This window comes from Camponotus floridanus, unplaced genomic scaffold, assembly GCF_003227725.1.
Source record: "Camponotus floridanus strain SB8 unplaced genomic scaffold, Cflo_v7.5 scaffold72, whole genome shotgun sequence".
Taxonomy (NCBI): Eukaryota; Metazoa; Arthropoda; class Insecta; order Hymenoptera; family Formicidae; genus Camponotus; species Camponotus floridanus.
In genome coordinates, this window is record NW_020229841.1 from 649,648 (window position 1) to 664,759 (window position 15,112).

The 15,112-nt window shown below is 30.1% G+C and overlaps 1 protein-coding gene across 1 annotated transcript; it reads left to right on the plus strand.

Annotated features, from left to right (window-relative positions):
* Positions 1-12,081: 12,081 nt before the first annotated feature.
* Positions 12,082-15,054, plus strand: LOC109609795 (glutamyl aminopeptidase-like; the record flags this gene model as incomplete). Its single annotated transcript, XM_025413946.1, has 3 exons — positions 12,082-12,180; positions 12,991-13,494; positions 14,859-15,054. Coding segments are annotated over exons 2-3 (684 nt in total), but the record flags the coding sequence as incomplete, so codon positions are not given.
* Between the last annotated feature and the right edge of the window lie 58 nt (positions 15,055-15,112).

The following is a 15,112-nucleotide window of genomic DNA, read 5'->3' on the forward strand; positions in this document are numbered from 1 at the left end:
TGTGCATGCTAAAGCGAAGGACGATGATGCAGCAAGAATGAGTCGATCTCGTCTCGTCATCTATTCATATCGATCTATAACGTCGACAAGAGTTCTATGGAAATTTATTTATCTTATAATCATCGGCGAATGACAACACCCACGTACTCACGTCCTTTAGGTCCGTACTAGCTGCACGTTTGTGATGCATAATGCACGTTCTCATCGCACAGAACGACGCTAAGCTTTATAAACAGCGACTTCTCTCACGCTTTTATAGTAATTAAAAGAATAAAATTATTATCATATATCTTGATTGATTTCATTTTATTTTAAATCTACGAACAATGGAAGAGTAATTTAATTTAATTTTAATTTAATTTAATTTAATTTAATTTGTCTTTGTTATCGTATAGCGACTCCTCTCTTTGCAGACTGGATCGCCAAAATCATGCAATTACTCGCTAATAAACGAGCGACACTAAAGAAAATCATGCGCCTCAATAAAAAGCACCGTCAATAACACACGATCGCCGATAAAAAATATTAATAATCCCCGTGTAAAATCCATGCACAATATTATGTTATACAGGGTGTTCGCTATTATTAAGAATACACGCGAGAAGCTTCAAGCTCGACGATGAGGTCGAAAAGTAACGCGGTCAATCGCCACTTAAGAATTTCTCGTGCGAGATAAGAATGATATTTTAAATATCTTATTACATTTTTATAACGTATATCGTCCATTTAAGCTTCTCCAACGTCGACTTGTTCGTATCTTTCTAATTTAAGTATAGATTTTAATTTAAAGTAATTATCAATGTTAATATTAAAAGTGCTATCCGGCTATTAAGTAAATTTCAAATTTTAAATATTCTTTGTTTAAAGAATATATGATACCAAATTAATAGGAAGTATTTTAAATGTAATAAAAGGAAATATATTTTAAATATTAAAACTACCATTAAATTAAAATTGCAATTAATGCATAATGACTATCAATTAGAATAATAATATTATTAATTGAAGTAACAATATTATAATAATATTATTAATAATATTATTTTGTATTAAAAAGTTAATTAAAATATTGAGAGCAGAAGACAGATAAAAATTAGTTGTAGAAATGTAGGATAAAAACTGAAGATTAAACTGTATAAAATGACAGTATATTTTGCAATAATGCTCGAACGATGTCTCTTCCTTTGTTTTTGGGCTCGATAATCGTTGATGCGAACTTCCGTCTCGATTTTCACATCGTTAAAATCTCTCGCTCGCTCATCCAATTAATTGCGTGCGAAATACTTTGGCGATCGATGTGCGCGATGGCATACCGCGAATGGTGAACACAAGTCGCGGATTGTTTTCCACATCGAAGGCTATTACGTGCGCCCTGACTTATACCAATCGCGGCAAAGATTAAGTTGAGATGCGCTCTTGCCATCTCGAGTCGGCGCTCACGGGGTCTGCCACTGCAGATCGATGATAACTATATGCGAATTCCATAGGAATTAATTAAGCAAGAATTAGTAAAACCTTATAAGAGTGCAAAAGGAAGTGGGACTAAGTGTTTTTTATCGGCATGAAACCAGGCATTGAAATCGCTGCATTCGCGATTAATTTAAAACACGACGCAAGTTAGTCATCTTCTTATCGATTCTAGATGTAGAGAAATGCATCTTTATTTTATGTGTCACGGAAGAGAACGCTAGAAATTTCAATAAAATGTTGCGGCCCGTTTAATTAGAGTCTACAATTATACCGCATATATTAAGTAGAACATGCGCTATCGGTCAGTAACTTGGAGAAATTAGCTTCCTTTATATTAAGACGCTATCGTGTGAAAGCGCCTTAAGGCAGGATGGGCAGCACTCCGGCAGGTCAACAGAAGCATATTTTGCATTCGCTGGGCATAAGCAGCATTAACTCCAAGAATAGTGCTAACGTGGGCGGCTCTCCCACATGCCTTCTTACGCGTCATACGCGCTTCATATTGAAAGAAGCGCACTCGACAGAAGCAGGTAAGGCACTCTACCGTAAAACAGAAACGAACATAGGTTCGTCGTTTGCTCGACAAGAGAGTCCTGTAAATGACTAACTTGCGTCGTGTTTTAAAATTAGAATAAATGATGCCAGATGATCATGAAAATGTATCTTGTCATGAGAAATGTTAAGATATAAATTCTTTTACTAAGTATACCTTGAAAGGAAAGGAAAAGAAAGGAGATTATTTTATATCAGGCTCGTAATCAGTTATGTTAGAGAAAGCAAAATTTCTTTTTCAATGCAGTTTTATGAATTTTGACATAAATCAAACGGCATTTTACTCAGGAAACAAAGTTTCTAGAATGAAAGAAAAAAATCGATTTTTTTTGCAAAAATGCTCAGCAGAGAAATGATTAAAGAGCAATTACAGAATTTAAAAATATATATTATGTAATTACGATTATATCTCTACATTATTATCATCAAAACCCCAAATATCAACAAAACGATTAAAATATAAATTGCTCTCTTAATATTGATTTTCTCAAATATTCAACTAAAATTAATTGATATTTAGCAAATAATCACTTAAAATATATCAACCATCTTGTAATCGATAAAATACCTCTTTCTTTAATAAGGTGTCGCTCTTTTTCGAAGAGAAAAATAGCTCCCCTCGTCATTCTTTGTTAGCTCGTCACATCGTGCGGTCGGCCTCGATTAGGCCTACGGAATAAATTTCTGCGGAGTGTGGGAGCGAGGCGACTGAGGTCCTCGTCTCCAATTGACCCCACTTTGCTGCAAAACTCAAGCGATTACGCGGGCAGATTTCAGTACATATACGCGGGCGCATGCCTTAGATTTTCGCAGATTACGCGCGGATTTCTTGTAGGTGAAGCACTATACATCGCGTCAGTTAAATGGATTTTTCGTGAACTTAACTTAGAAATTTATAAAGAAAATTGAATTATTAATAATAGTAAAATATAATGCTCGTAGCAATAAAATAATAAAATTACGTAAGTAATTAATTATAAATTAAAAGAAGTATAATTTGCTTTTGTTTGCAAGCGTAAAAAATTAGATTTTGCAAGAATAAATAGATTTTAAAATATATAGATATGATGATCTTATGACAAGCGATAAATAAATTTCACCGAACATTTCATTTCAAACATAATTTTTATTCGCATTATTCTTAAATTCAATGATGTATTCCAATAATATATATTTATAATATATATTTGTATTTTTTAATATATAATATATATCTACATATATATTTTAAAATCTAGATTTATTCTTGTAAAATCTGATTTCTTATGCTTGCAAATCATATGATAAGATCATTACTGACATTATTTCTTATTTTTATTTAGTTATTTTATTCAGATTACAAAATTCTTGCAATAAGATTTAAAAAATTTAGCAACTACTAGTTGGAGATTTTATTTAGATTCTTGTAGATACGACCAAGACAAATATTTTCAAGTTCTTGCCACTTTTTAGAATTACTATTATATTACATAAACTTGATTTATATATAAGATTTATATTATAAGTTTTATAATTTAATATTTTTATTTATATAATTCATAAACAAAAAATTATTATCTATTTTTTAAGACAAATTTTTAAAAGAAATTCAACTTAAAAAACTTTGAAATATAGTAAAATGCATTTTAAATCAAACTTTACATTTGGACATTATTTGTTACGTTATATAATTTGTAGTTTATTCTATAAAAAGAAGCTCGATAAGAGAGTTTTCACGAGGACTTGCATATAATAATGCCACGACATTAAATTCTCGTGACTGACGTCACGAAAAAATTAAGATCGTTATCACAACCTTTCTCTCCTTTCTTATAAGATAACATGCCAGTCTTGTTACGCACAAATATAGTACTTAAATGGCATAGTGGGTGGTGGTTTCGTGTGGACAAGTCTTTAAACGTTAATTGAGACAAGAGCCGCGCGTTGGTGGTCTAAATTCTTCGTTATTCCGGGAAAGCTATTTTAAGAGACGTATCTACGACAATTCGCCAAGTCCAAGGAAACAACGATGACGTGCATTGATATGTAGGTTTTCTCTATTTGCGATATTTCACTGCTATATTGCGTTCTATCGCGCATAATCTTACATTTAAACCTTTCGTATCATATTTATTTCGCTTTTATGTGTTGCACGACATTGAAGATTAACATTTAAATTGTATTTATTTCTCTACATATCATAAAAGCGATTTTATATTAACTTATATAGTACAAAACTCTAAAAAGAAAACTCATAAAACATATTGAAACATGTCGATATAATCAATGCACAAATAATAAATAGCTTTAAAATATTTAATTGCTTTACTTATCACGAATTATCAGCAATCTAAGGTTTTAAAAAAACAAAATTTATAACTTTTTTGTAGCAGTAATAATATTTCTTTTTTACGGTAAATTTATGTTGTGTAAATTATTTCGCAGATTTTAATATGTTTATTACGCTTATAGGTCAATCAATTATTTTAATACCGTAATTATTTATTGATAAACTTCATATACTAATTATTTGTAGCATATGATAACTCACACAATCAAATGTAATAATAGATCTGCATTAATAAAAGCTCTCTCAAGAATTGCATTAATAAAAGCAGTAAAAAAATCTAAATTAAATAAAAAATAAATTTTAAGAAATTTCAAATACATACATATATATATATATATATATATATATATATATATATATATATAATTAGTAAGAAGTTTATTCATTATTTACGACAAATTTGTGCGGATCATTAATTCAGTAAATCATAGTTACATGTAACGGTCTTTCATAATCGTCGTCTAGAGTTATTAGTGTCAGACGTGTCCAATATCATTTAGATTAACTCGAAATTGTGTCCAGCTCGGGCATCACTTCTTGATCACGTCGGACGAGGAGCGACGCCCACACGCGCAATGTCGCATCGCATCTTAAGTGGTTTCAATGAAAAAAGCGCGCGTCCCAGTCCCGGGGCTCGAGGTCCTCGACAGTTGCATTATAATTACTACAAATTGAATCGTTTAGCCGCTTTTAAGGTCGTGAGATAGCGCCCAGCAGGAATGAAACCGAATAAATCAGTCGCTGTGAGGCGCTGTCCGCTCTTGATGTGTGTGTGTGTGTGTGTGTGTGAAACAGTAAGAAATTATCGATAAATAATAATTACCTTTGCAAAGAATACACGAGAAAAAATTCGTAATTTGAATTACCCGCATATAATTATCTACATTCGAATCACAGAGCACTCTTCATTGACAGGCTTTCTTGTGATTAAGTTATATGATATTATTTGCATCCATCACAAGGAAGGGACGAACATATGATAATATTAATCGCAAGAAACTCGATGTTAGCGAAAGCAGAACCGTTAATCGATTGTATAAATATAATTCATAAAAACAGAAATCGTTAAAATATCTGTAAATATAATAATATTTCATACTTACGTATTAAATAAATATTTTCTATATTATTATTATATTCTTATATTATTATTATTTTATTATTATTATTATTATTTTATTATTTTATTATTATTTTATTTTATTATTTTATTCTTATATTATTATATTATTATAGTATTATATTATATATTTTTATATTATTATATTATTATTACATTATTATCCTTGCGAAAAATTAATTTTCTATTTAAACGAAATACGATTTAGATTATAATAACTTTTATCTAAAATGCGTGTATCTAAATGCTTTTCTTGCACAGCATCCTGTCGCGATATTTCGCGACGATCGATTTTACTCGTAGCGTAGAAGAGAATTCGCAATGTAAATATTGCTTTCGCCCGCGGCTGTCTCTTTCTCTGTTTCTCTCTTTCTCTTGCTGAGCGGAGGTGCGGTCATGAATATTCATGCCGGTAATGACGCGGATAATTGTGGTACGCGCGCGGATCTTAAAGAACTCCACGCAAGGGTCTGTACCTTATCTCTTTCTCTCTTTCTCTCTTTCTCGTCTCATGCTTGCGCCTTCTTTGCATGCCCTCGGGACGGATGCCCGTGCGCGCGTAACTCGGTGGTTAATTCAACAACCATCGGCGGATTGGAAAACATGATTGCAATCACTCCGCGGCACGAAGGTGAAAGAAGGGAATAGAATACGAGCGACTCGGCGGATTATGCGGAAGGAATATTGAACGAGCGAGCGAGCGGGCGCCGATCTACGGCAATAAAGATGCCATCATCCGCGATTTGTTTCAATATTAACAAACTTCGTGGCTTAATTGACTTCATTCCGCGTACGATCGTAAATTATAGATAGGGAACGGTAGCGGCTGCGCCTCTCGCGCGTTTTTCATCCAATCGATTCAACGCGGAAAACGCTTCAACAGCCGCGTAAATGAAGATAAGATTGATGTAAAGAGCTCTAATGTATCTTTCATATATTAAAGATTAGAAAACGCAATTTCTATTTTGCGTTAATTAAAAAATTTTTGAAATTATTTTCTTCTGAATTCTTTTCCTTTAATAAAAAATATAATCACTCCAGACCTTTAAATCCTCCTGATCGAAAAAATAGAATTTGATTCTTGTAAGCGAGAAGATTGGGGAAAGACATGCCGGAAAGGGAGATCGGAGAAGAAAACGGCGAGAATATGGGGTTGCAAAGTGAAACGTTTCAGGCACCCACGCGACCCAGAGCCAGTCCAGATGAACTGTTTGTGTGTTTCAGTAAATTTACGAGCGGGCCGCGGCCTCGCGCCACGAAGCCGCCGTATATTAGCGGCTGAAAGCCAGCAAATGAGATCCGGGAAACATTACAATTACCATCGCAAACAATATTCCGCGGCGCTCGGACCCGAGAAAACGGTTATTTACAGCCCATTATAGTCAAGGGACAACCGAGACGAGAGAAGAAGATACATAACGTGCGCGAACCGCCTCTCGACGACACGCGTCGTAGACATGAGATTAAAGGAACTTTGAGAATGTACTTCTATAATATATAGAAAAGAATTTTGTATAGCGACATAAGAATAAAAAATAGATCATCGCTGTATTAGATATTTTTTAAATTATAAATTGTTAAAATATGTATATTTATTCACGTTATTAAATATGTAGGGAAAGTATCATATTTAAATATTTATTTTATATTTAAATATTTATTTTCGATGTACATTTTAAATATACAATTAATTAGGATGTAATAGTGAAATATAATTTGAACCGTAAATATACCCAAATTATAAAATAATTTTTAAAGTAATTATTCTCTCAAGAAAATGATTATATATGTGATTATATACACAATTAAATTCTTGTTTGTCATTTTAAACGAACATTAAACGAAAGAAATAAATAATCTCAAAAATTTTATTTAAGATAAGCTTGTACATATGCTATGTATATATCTCATAAATAGAAATTTAATTTCTTACAGAAATAATGTAAAGAATGTAAATAAGAATATTTAAATAAGGGTATAGCAGTGTATAAGGACGTAGCGCGCTGTTATTTACATTTGGTGATCTCTTGTCATTCACGTAGTGAGACGGGAAAGTAGTGGCACGAGCTGCTCCGTGCGTGTCGCATTTTCTGTCGGAATATAATCGTGAGAATATTAAAAGATATTAAAAGATATTAAATATCATTCTCTCGAATAATCAGAGCTTGTAAGTCAACGCGATAATTAATTTTCGCGTCTTACGTGATTTATAATATGACATAATCGATATCGCGTGGTTTAAAAGAGTTCAGATATTATTTTTAGATTTCGGATTAATTAACAAAATACAGTAAAAATTAACTCGCGCAATATTACGTTTATGTGTATTGGTGATTTATTATTGAAACGTGTATTTTGTATAATTTAATCAATCGAAATTTACTACGTAATTTGGCAAAGTGATCTGGCTACGCGATTTGGTAAAGTATATTATATTCTTTTATATATTGTATTCTATGGATATTGATATTTAATTTTATCTTGCATTATATATTTGTTCTTTTGCATCATAACGAGAGAAACTAATTACCATAAACATGTATGTACGCATATTGATTAACAGAAATAACATGTCAATATGATCATTTTTATGCCAAATGGATAGCTTTTTACAATCATGATTTTTTATCCTCTCTGAGACGCAATAATTGTAAATAATAATTATTTGCGCTGGTTAAGAATTTTTGTAATAGAAATGCGCGTCTCATATATACGCCAAGAATTTATATAAAGTGCATCGCACGAGATTATCATATTCTGATAATTAATGCACGCGTCTAATTAATTGTGTTTTCGCGAATATGTGTGTGAGTGTCACGTGAGTGTCATGAAGAAGCAGCCAAGAATGAAAACGAGAGGGAAAGAAAATCCAGGAAGATCGATGAACATGATGAAGCAATCATGAGGTAAATGTTTCTTTGCAATTTGCACAATATTAGAAATATAATTTTAATGATTTATGACAAATTCATTTTTCTCATTACGTTATTTATTGATCAAATGAATTTAAACAAAATTTATGATTGATCAATGTCAAATTCTTCTGCCGAAAATTTTTGCTTGAAAATAAAAAATCGTGGAAATACATTTATATTACTTAATTTTTCGAGAACTTTATTATTGTTATATTTTGTTTCACTTATTTTTCGACATTCTGTGTAATAAAAAATCAGCTTACATGTGTCAATATTTTTATTTTATACATATGTACTATTTTTTTGCTCGTGTTACAGTTTATAATAGTATGATCTATATATATATGTATAATTTGAATGTTAATTACATATTAATTAAATACATTTTAATGCCTATTAAAATTCAATCTTGTCTAATTATTACAAGTGTTTTTAATTTTATTTTACTGTATTTTATTTTATTCCGATTTATATTATACCTAATATTTTAAAAATCATCTATTAAATTTGTATCATATTGATTTATTTTAAGCTTTTAAATTTTTTATTAAAATAGGAATCATATATATTTTTAACACAGTTAATACTCTCAAAGAAACCATTGTCTGAAAAAATAATAAAATGCTATTAGTTCGCGGGGAACGCAATATGATTTACGCTAAGTTCTCTGTCATTTTGATATCACGCTGCCGCGGGATTATAAATTTCTGCTCTTTAAATCTCTCTTTTTCTCTCATATATGTACAAAAACATCAGCAAAAGTAACGAATGACATGATACTTTGCAAAACGTCTGTTAAAACGTTTGAATAAATCGTTGACGACGGGTCCTTGTTGTATACGAGCGACTACTTGCCGCCGTTTGCCACTTGGCAGTTTAGCACGTGGAACCGACAGTTAAAGAGGACTTTTCTCGAGTTGATCCACCGACTCACGCATTCCATTTGCCGTCTGAAAATAGAAACGCTCCATCAGCTCCTGTAGATCGTTTCGCAGCGTGCTGTAATACGTCATGCTTAGTCGCGGATTAGAAAAAACGCGTCAATGCAACTGGCTATTACATCGATGGCCAATACAAACCTCTATAATATATGAATTTACGTATCGAGAAAGCTGCGACTATTATATGCAATGTAATTAAATGTAAATATACATGGCACACGCGGTTATTCGCTTATTTCAATTTTAATCTGTGCCATAGGAATGACGCAAATCGAATGACGCAACGGAATGCACGCGTAATTCTTTGGATTACCTGTGGAAGATATGAAAAGGATATTATTCTATTGATTTATCGATTAAAATCTCACACTTAACACGTTTCAAATAGAAATTTCATGGAATGATATTTAAAATAATCAGTAAAACAAATTTTTAGTGAGTTTAACTTTGAAAAGATTAAGTTTCACAATATTATTTTTAAAAAAATTTAAAAATATGTTTATATAAATTATAATTTTTTAATATATATTTGGTACATATATTAAATATAAATAATTATATATATTTAAATATAAAAATCTGATATTCTAATATTTTAATCTCACACATAATTAACAGATAAAATAATAAACAGCTGACATAAAATAATGTTTAGAAAATTCTTTAAAAAATAATCCTTATATACTATATATTTTAAGAGCAATTATATCAAACATACACAAGCACAACAGCATTTATTTCTCTTCTTTCGCTGTTTGCCGATAGAGCACCGTCTAGACATTAGAAATTTAGATCGCATTCAAAGCATTTTCTGAGTTTCACGGCAGAATTTATAACATATTTAATGACCGGTGCCGCGATAGAATAGCGAGATAATGTCGCGCGATTCGCGGTTGGCGAATATGCACGAGCTCTTATGCACATGTAACCCTCGTCGAAGATTTATGCACGGAACATGTCGTTGCCACCATTGTGCGAGCATTAGGTAACACGGTTGGTGCTTCATCATTGCCGATATAAAGGAAATAAAAAAGAATAATCTGGGGGAGAGACCACAACTGGAAGCTGTGTTTGCTCTTTTCGTTTTCACTGCAATGAAAATAGGAGAACAATGAGAACGGTATAAAATTAAATCACACAAAAAAATTGAATAAAAATTATTGTACGAAGAACTCCCCAGCTATTGGCTGGACAGATGTTTCATCAATAGGCTCTCCTTTCTTTGCAACTTTAGATTAGTGTTCGTTTTATATAATTTTAGATCCATGTTTTCCAATTCTCTAATACAGTCGATTAAATACAGTTAATACAGTTAACACAGTTGTAGGCTATGGTGATTTTTACATCAAATTATGATCAATCTATCGCAGTAATTTTGGAGAAACGACCTTTCATAATGTTATCAATCAAGCGGGTCCACAGAGACATGAAGTAGTATAATCTCGACTTGCGAGGCAATCGAGCGGGGAATGAGGTCACACTTCCGATAATTCTAGCAACCGGATCGGCCTGATCCACTCGATCGCTTGCGAGAATGCGGCCGGCATCTAAATAAGACACAATCGTACCGAACAATCGCATACCGTCTCGCTGCTGCATGTCGTGTAAGACTTTCTAGCGTCGTCTTGACCGGCCTTGCTAGGACTACCGGCAATCGAATCGACCAGCCAGTCAGCCAACCGAACGGCCTCTCAGCTCCCGTTCAACAACCTGTTGCTTTCTGGCGCCACGTACCTTCTCGTTTACCTGGAATGTCAATCTTGAACGTACTTTTGCCAGAAAGATAGATTTCTTTACAATGCATAGAAATTTCACACAAATTTCGCAAAATGAGAAAAGAGTCTAACTTTGTTACATTTCAAAATTAGAATTATCTTGCGTGCGTTTTTTTAAGATTTTCGATGATCGCCTCTTATTGACCTCTCTTTCGGGAAATGAAATTTATGGCATCGCTCAGCATTCATTTTTATTTTTTTAAATTTCGCGATGATAAAGTATTTTTCCTTAAAGAGAAAAGTTTATTTGTGAAATTGAACAGACCGAGCAAGTTATTACTATTTATTAATACAAATTATTTGCATTCCTTGCAATTACAAAAAGCATTTAATATTTTTATTGAATCATGTCTGATAATGAATTATCGAGTGAAGTAATCCCTAACATAATCCTCAAGAACTTACCTTTTTAAAAAAAGATAAAAAAAGGTCGCCAAGTTCATGCACTAATTGTATCCAACTGTCATATTGTCTACAAAAGTAGTGATATAACAAAATTGCGCCAACTAAGAATAAAAATTTGTACAAGATAAATAGAAGTACAAGGAAGAAAACTTGTACAAGTTAAATAGAAATATTTTAATTGAAAACATTGTTATACAAAACAGTTGTTTTAATTTTCAAAAATAATAGTATTAAAAAATTAAAAATTTATTTAAAAATTGGAAACTGAAAATTAATATAAAACAAGAAAGTAAAAAAATTTTAATTAAATTATTTAATTATTTAATACACGTTCAATCAATTTTTAAAATCTTTTAAAATCTTAGATTTTGTCTGATTTAAAAAAAAATTTATTATAAACTTTGAAATTATACTATTGAAATTGTAATATAATTTAATAGGGAATATGAAATAAGACTTATATTTACAAAGTACATATTTATAACTTACACAATACCAATGTTTCAATGTTTCAATGTTTTGGTATCAATGTTTTGATATTTCAGTGACCTCTCGAAGTGAGAACGTGGTAATTGTACAGATATATTTCTAACAGTGTAGAAATAATACGTTAATTGCTGGTAACTATTACAGAGGATTATTTCTTGATTGTCATATAATTTTATCGTACTGGGTGAGTTATTAGCAAAATGAAACGTAATATATAAACATATATTTCTTTTTTAACATAAATAAATTGTACATTGCAATATTATAATTGCAATATTATATGTCAAAAATATTAAATTCAAAAAAATAACATAAGGAGTTTTTTTAAAGTTCAAAATTATATTTTATTTCTATGTAAATATTAGACTTACTATACGCAGTATATATATGTGGAAATTTTAGAAACGTTTAGTTATATATTTTTTCCGTAAAGTAGTTATAATAAATATATTCTTCAAAATTATATTAAATATGATTATATTGAGCGGACGAATTAATTTTCATCATTAAAAAAATATATATCATAAAAAGTATGCAGAAAATATTCGTCGATATTCAATTTAACTTATTTATGTAAAGGATGAGATATTTAAAAAAATTTAATAAATTTAATAATTTAATTTCTGAGATTTATTTTCAGTTGTTTGTTTGTCTAGTATATTCTCCTTAAAAAAATACAAAAGCAGACAATATGTGAAATATATTCGAACGAAAATATTTGAACAATTTTCCGCATGAAAATTTAAAGCTTAATTAAATGTTTGAAACTTAAAAATTAAAGTTACATACGAATTTTCAAAGCGATTTTGATATACATATATATATGTATATATATATATATATATATATATATATATATATATATTTATGTCTGTGTGTATATTAAGATTATATATAATTGTTCTGTTTTGTCTAATAATTACGCGATGCATACATTTACGTGCAGTATTTTGTTTGTATTTGGCTTTAACTAATAAAGAAAATAATTTTATAGGTACGTAAAAATTAGCATGGCACTTTTAGAATTATTAATAAGAACCAGTATGATTATCACTGCGATGGCTGCCTTAAATGAAAATTGGATAGCTGAAATACAAACCGCAGTTAATTATTATTTATCGGATAATGTAAAACCAACACATTATGACATCCAATTGATATTACCTATCGAAGAAAATGTATACAGTGGTGAATCAATGATCAGCATCGAGATTTATGAACAAACGCGACATATAGAATTGCATTTAGTAAATCTGGTTGTTACCAAAGTCGTATTGATTAACAAAAATCTACAGATATTTAAGAAGAATATAGAAAAATTAGGTGATAAACCAATAAAATATTTCTATTATCATCAGACAAATATTTTCAGCATGTACTTTGGCAATGAAATATTACCTGGGAATTATACTTTAAGCATGAAATTCCTTGGTCAAGCAACTAAGAATACCGAAGGCCTCTTTAGAACTTCTTACAAAAATAAAAAAGGAAACACAATGTAAGTAAATGTTAAGAATTAAGAACACTTTTACAGTTACATAAACATTATTCATATATATATATATATATATATATATATATATATATATATATATATATAATTATTTTCTTCTATTCTTCATAAATTATTTCCATTACCATTATCATCATTAAATCTATTGTGTAAAACTTAATGAAATATCACTATCACTAATACATATAATAACAATCAGCAATAACATGCTCAGGGCCGTCTTAAGCATTAATGCCACCCGTGTGCCAACAAATAATTGCTACCCCTTTTTTATTGGATTGGACAAGGCAGGAAAAAATTATTTCTATGGAGTCAATAAATAGCAATTTTATAGAATTTTAAGCATTTATTCAAATAAGTAAATAAAATAAATAATGAGAAAATCATAATATATATATGTATTATATATATATATATATTATATATATATATATATATATATATATCATAATATATATATGTATTATATATATATATATATATATTATATATATATATATATATATATATATATATATATATATATATAGGTATATGACTATTACTACTATAAAAGTGAGAAAAACAAACATAATTGAACTTATCAATTTAAATATTGAAATCAATATTTACCTTTCTGATTTTTTAGTAGCAAATTCTTTAATAATGTTTTTTATATTTAAGCTTTCGAATATTTCATTCTCTATACTTTAAATAGTTAAAGAATTAAGTTTTTCTGGCACATGGAAGATCTCAGATAACTTTTTATTAGTTTAAGCTTAGAAAAAGATCTTTCTCCTGCAGCTACTGTTACAGGTAGGGTCAGTAAAATTCTTAAAGATACTGTTAAATTTGGAAATGTTGTGGTTAATTAATTTTTAACATAAATTGCAATACATCGGAAGTATTAAGTTCATCTTCAAAAAAAATTGAAACATTTTCGATTTCCGTATCAAGTTCTATCGCATCAATATCACACTCTTTGAATGAAGGATCGCTCACTTTTATTTGTAGTCCATGCAAAATTCGTTCCTTATATTCTGCCGCCCGTGTGCAATGCACACTTTGCACACGCGGTTAAGACGGCCCTGAGCATGTTAAATATTACAATAAGTACGAACAAAAATGAGCAATAAGAATCAATCGCTAGATGAAAAATGATATATTTCCTAATGATTCATATACATAAATAATTTCCCAAAAATTCGTATATATTTTTCTATATATTTATATGTAATTACATTTTTTTCTATTTAATAATTAAACGGGTCAATATGTCAATTAAATGAAATTTGTTTTTATCATACTTCTATTAAGCTGAGAATAATGATAATTTTAATATTTAAAGCATGTTTCTTGCCCATTGACAGGTGGTTATTCGCAACATATCTACAGACAACTGGGGCACGATATTTATTTCCATGTTGGGATGAACCGAAATTAAAGGCCGAATTTACAATTTCTGTAAAACACCCTAAAAAGTACAAAGCTTTGTCGAATATGCCAATACAAAACGTACATAATGTTGAAAATAACATGGTGTGGACATATTTTAATACCACTCCTTCAATATCTCCTTATCTCATAGGGATTGCAATAATCGATTTTAAAGATGATGTCAGTC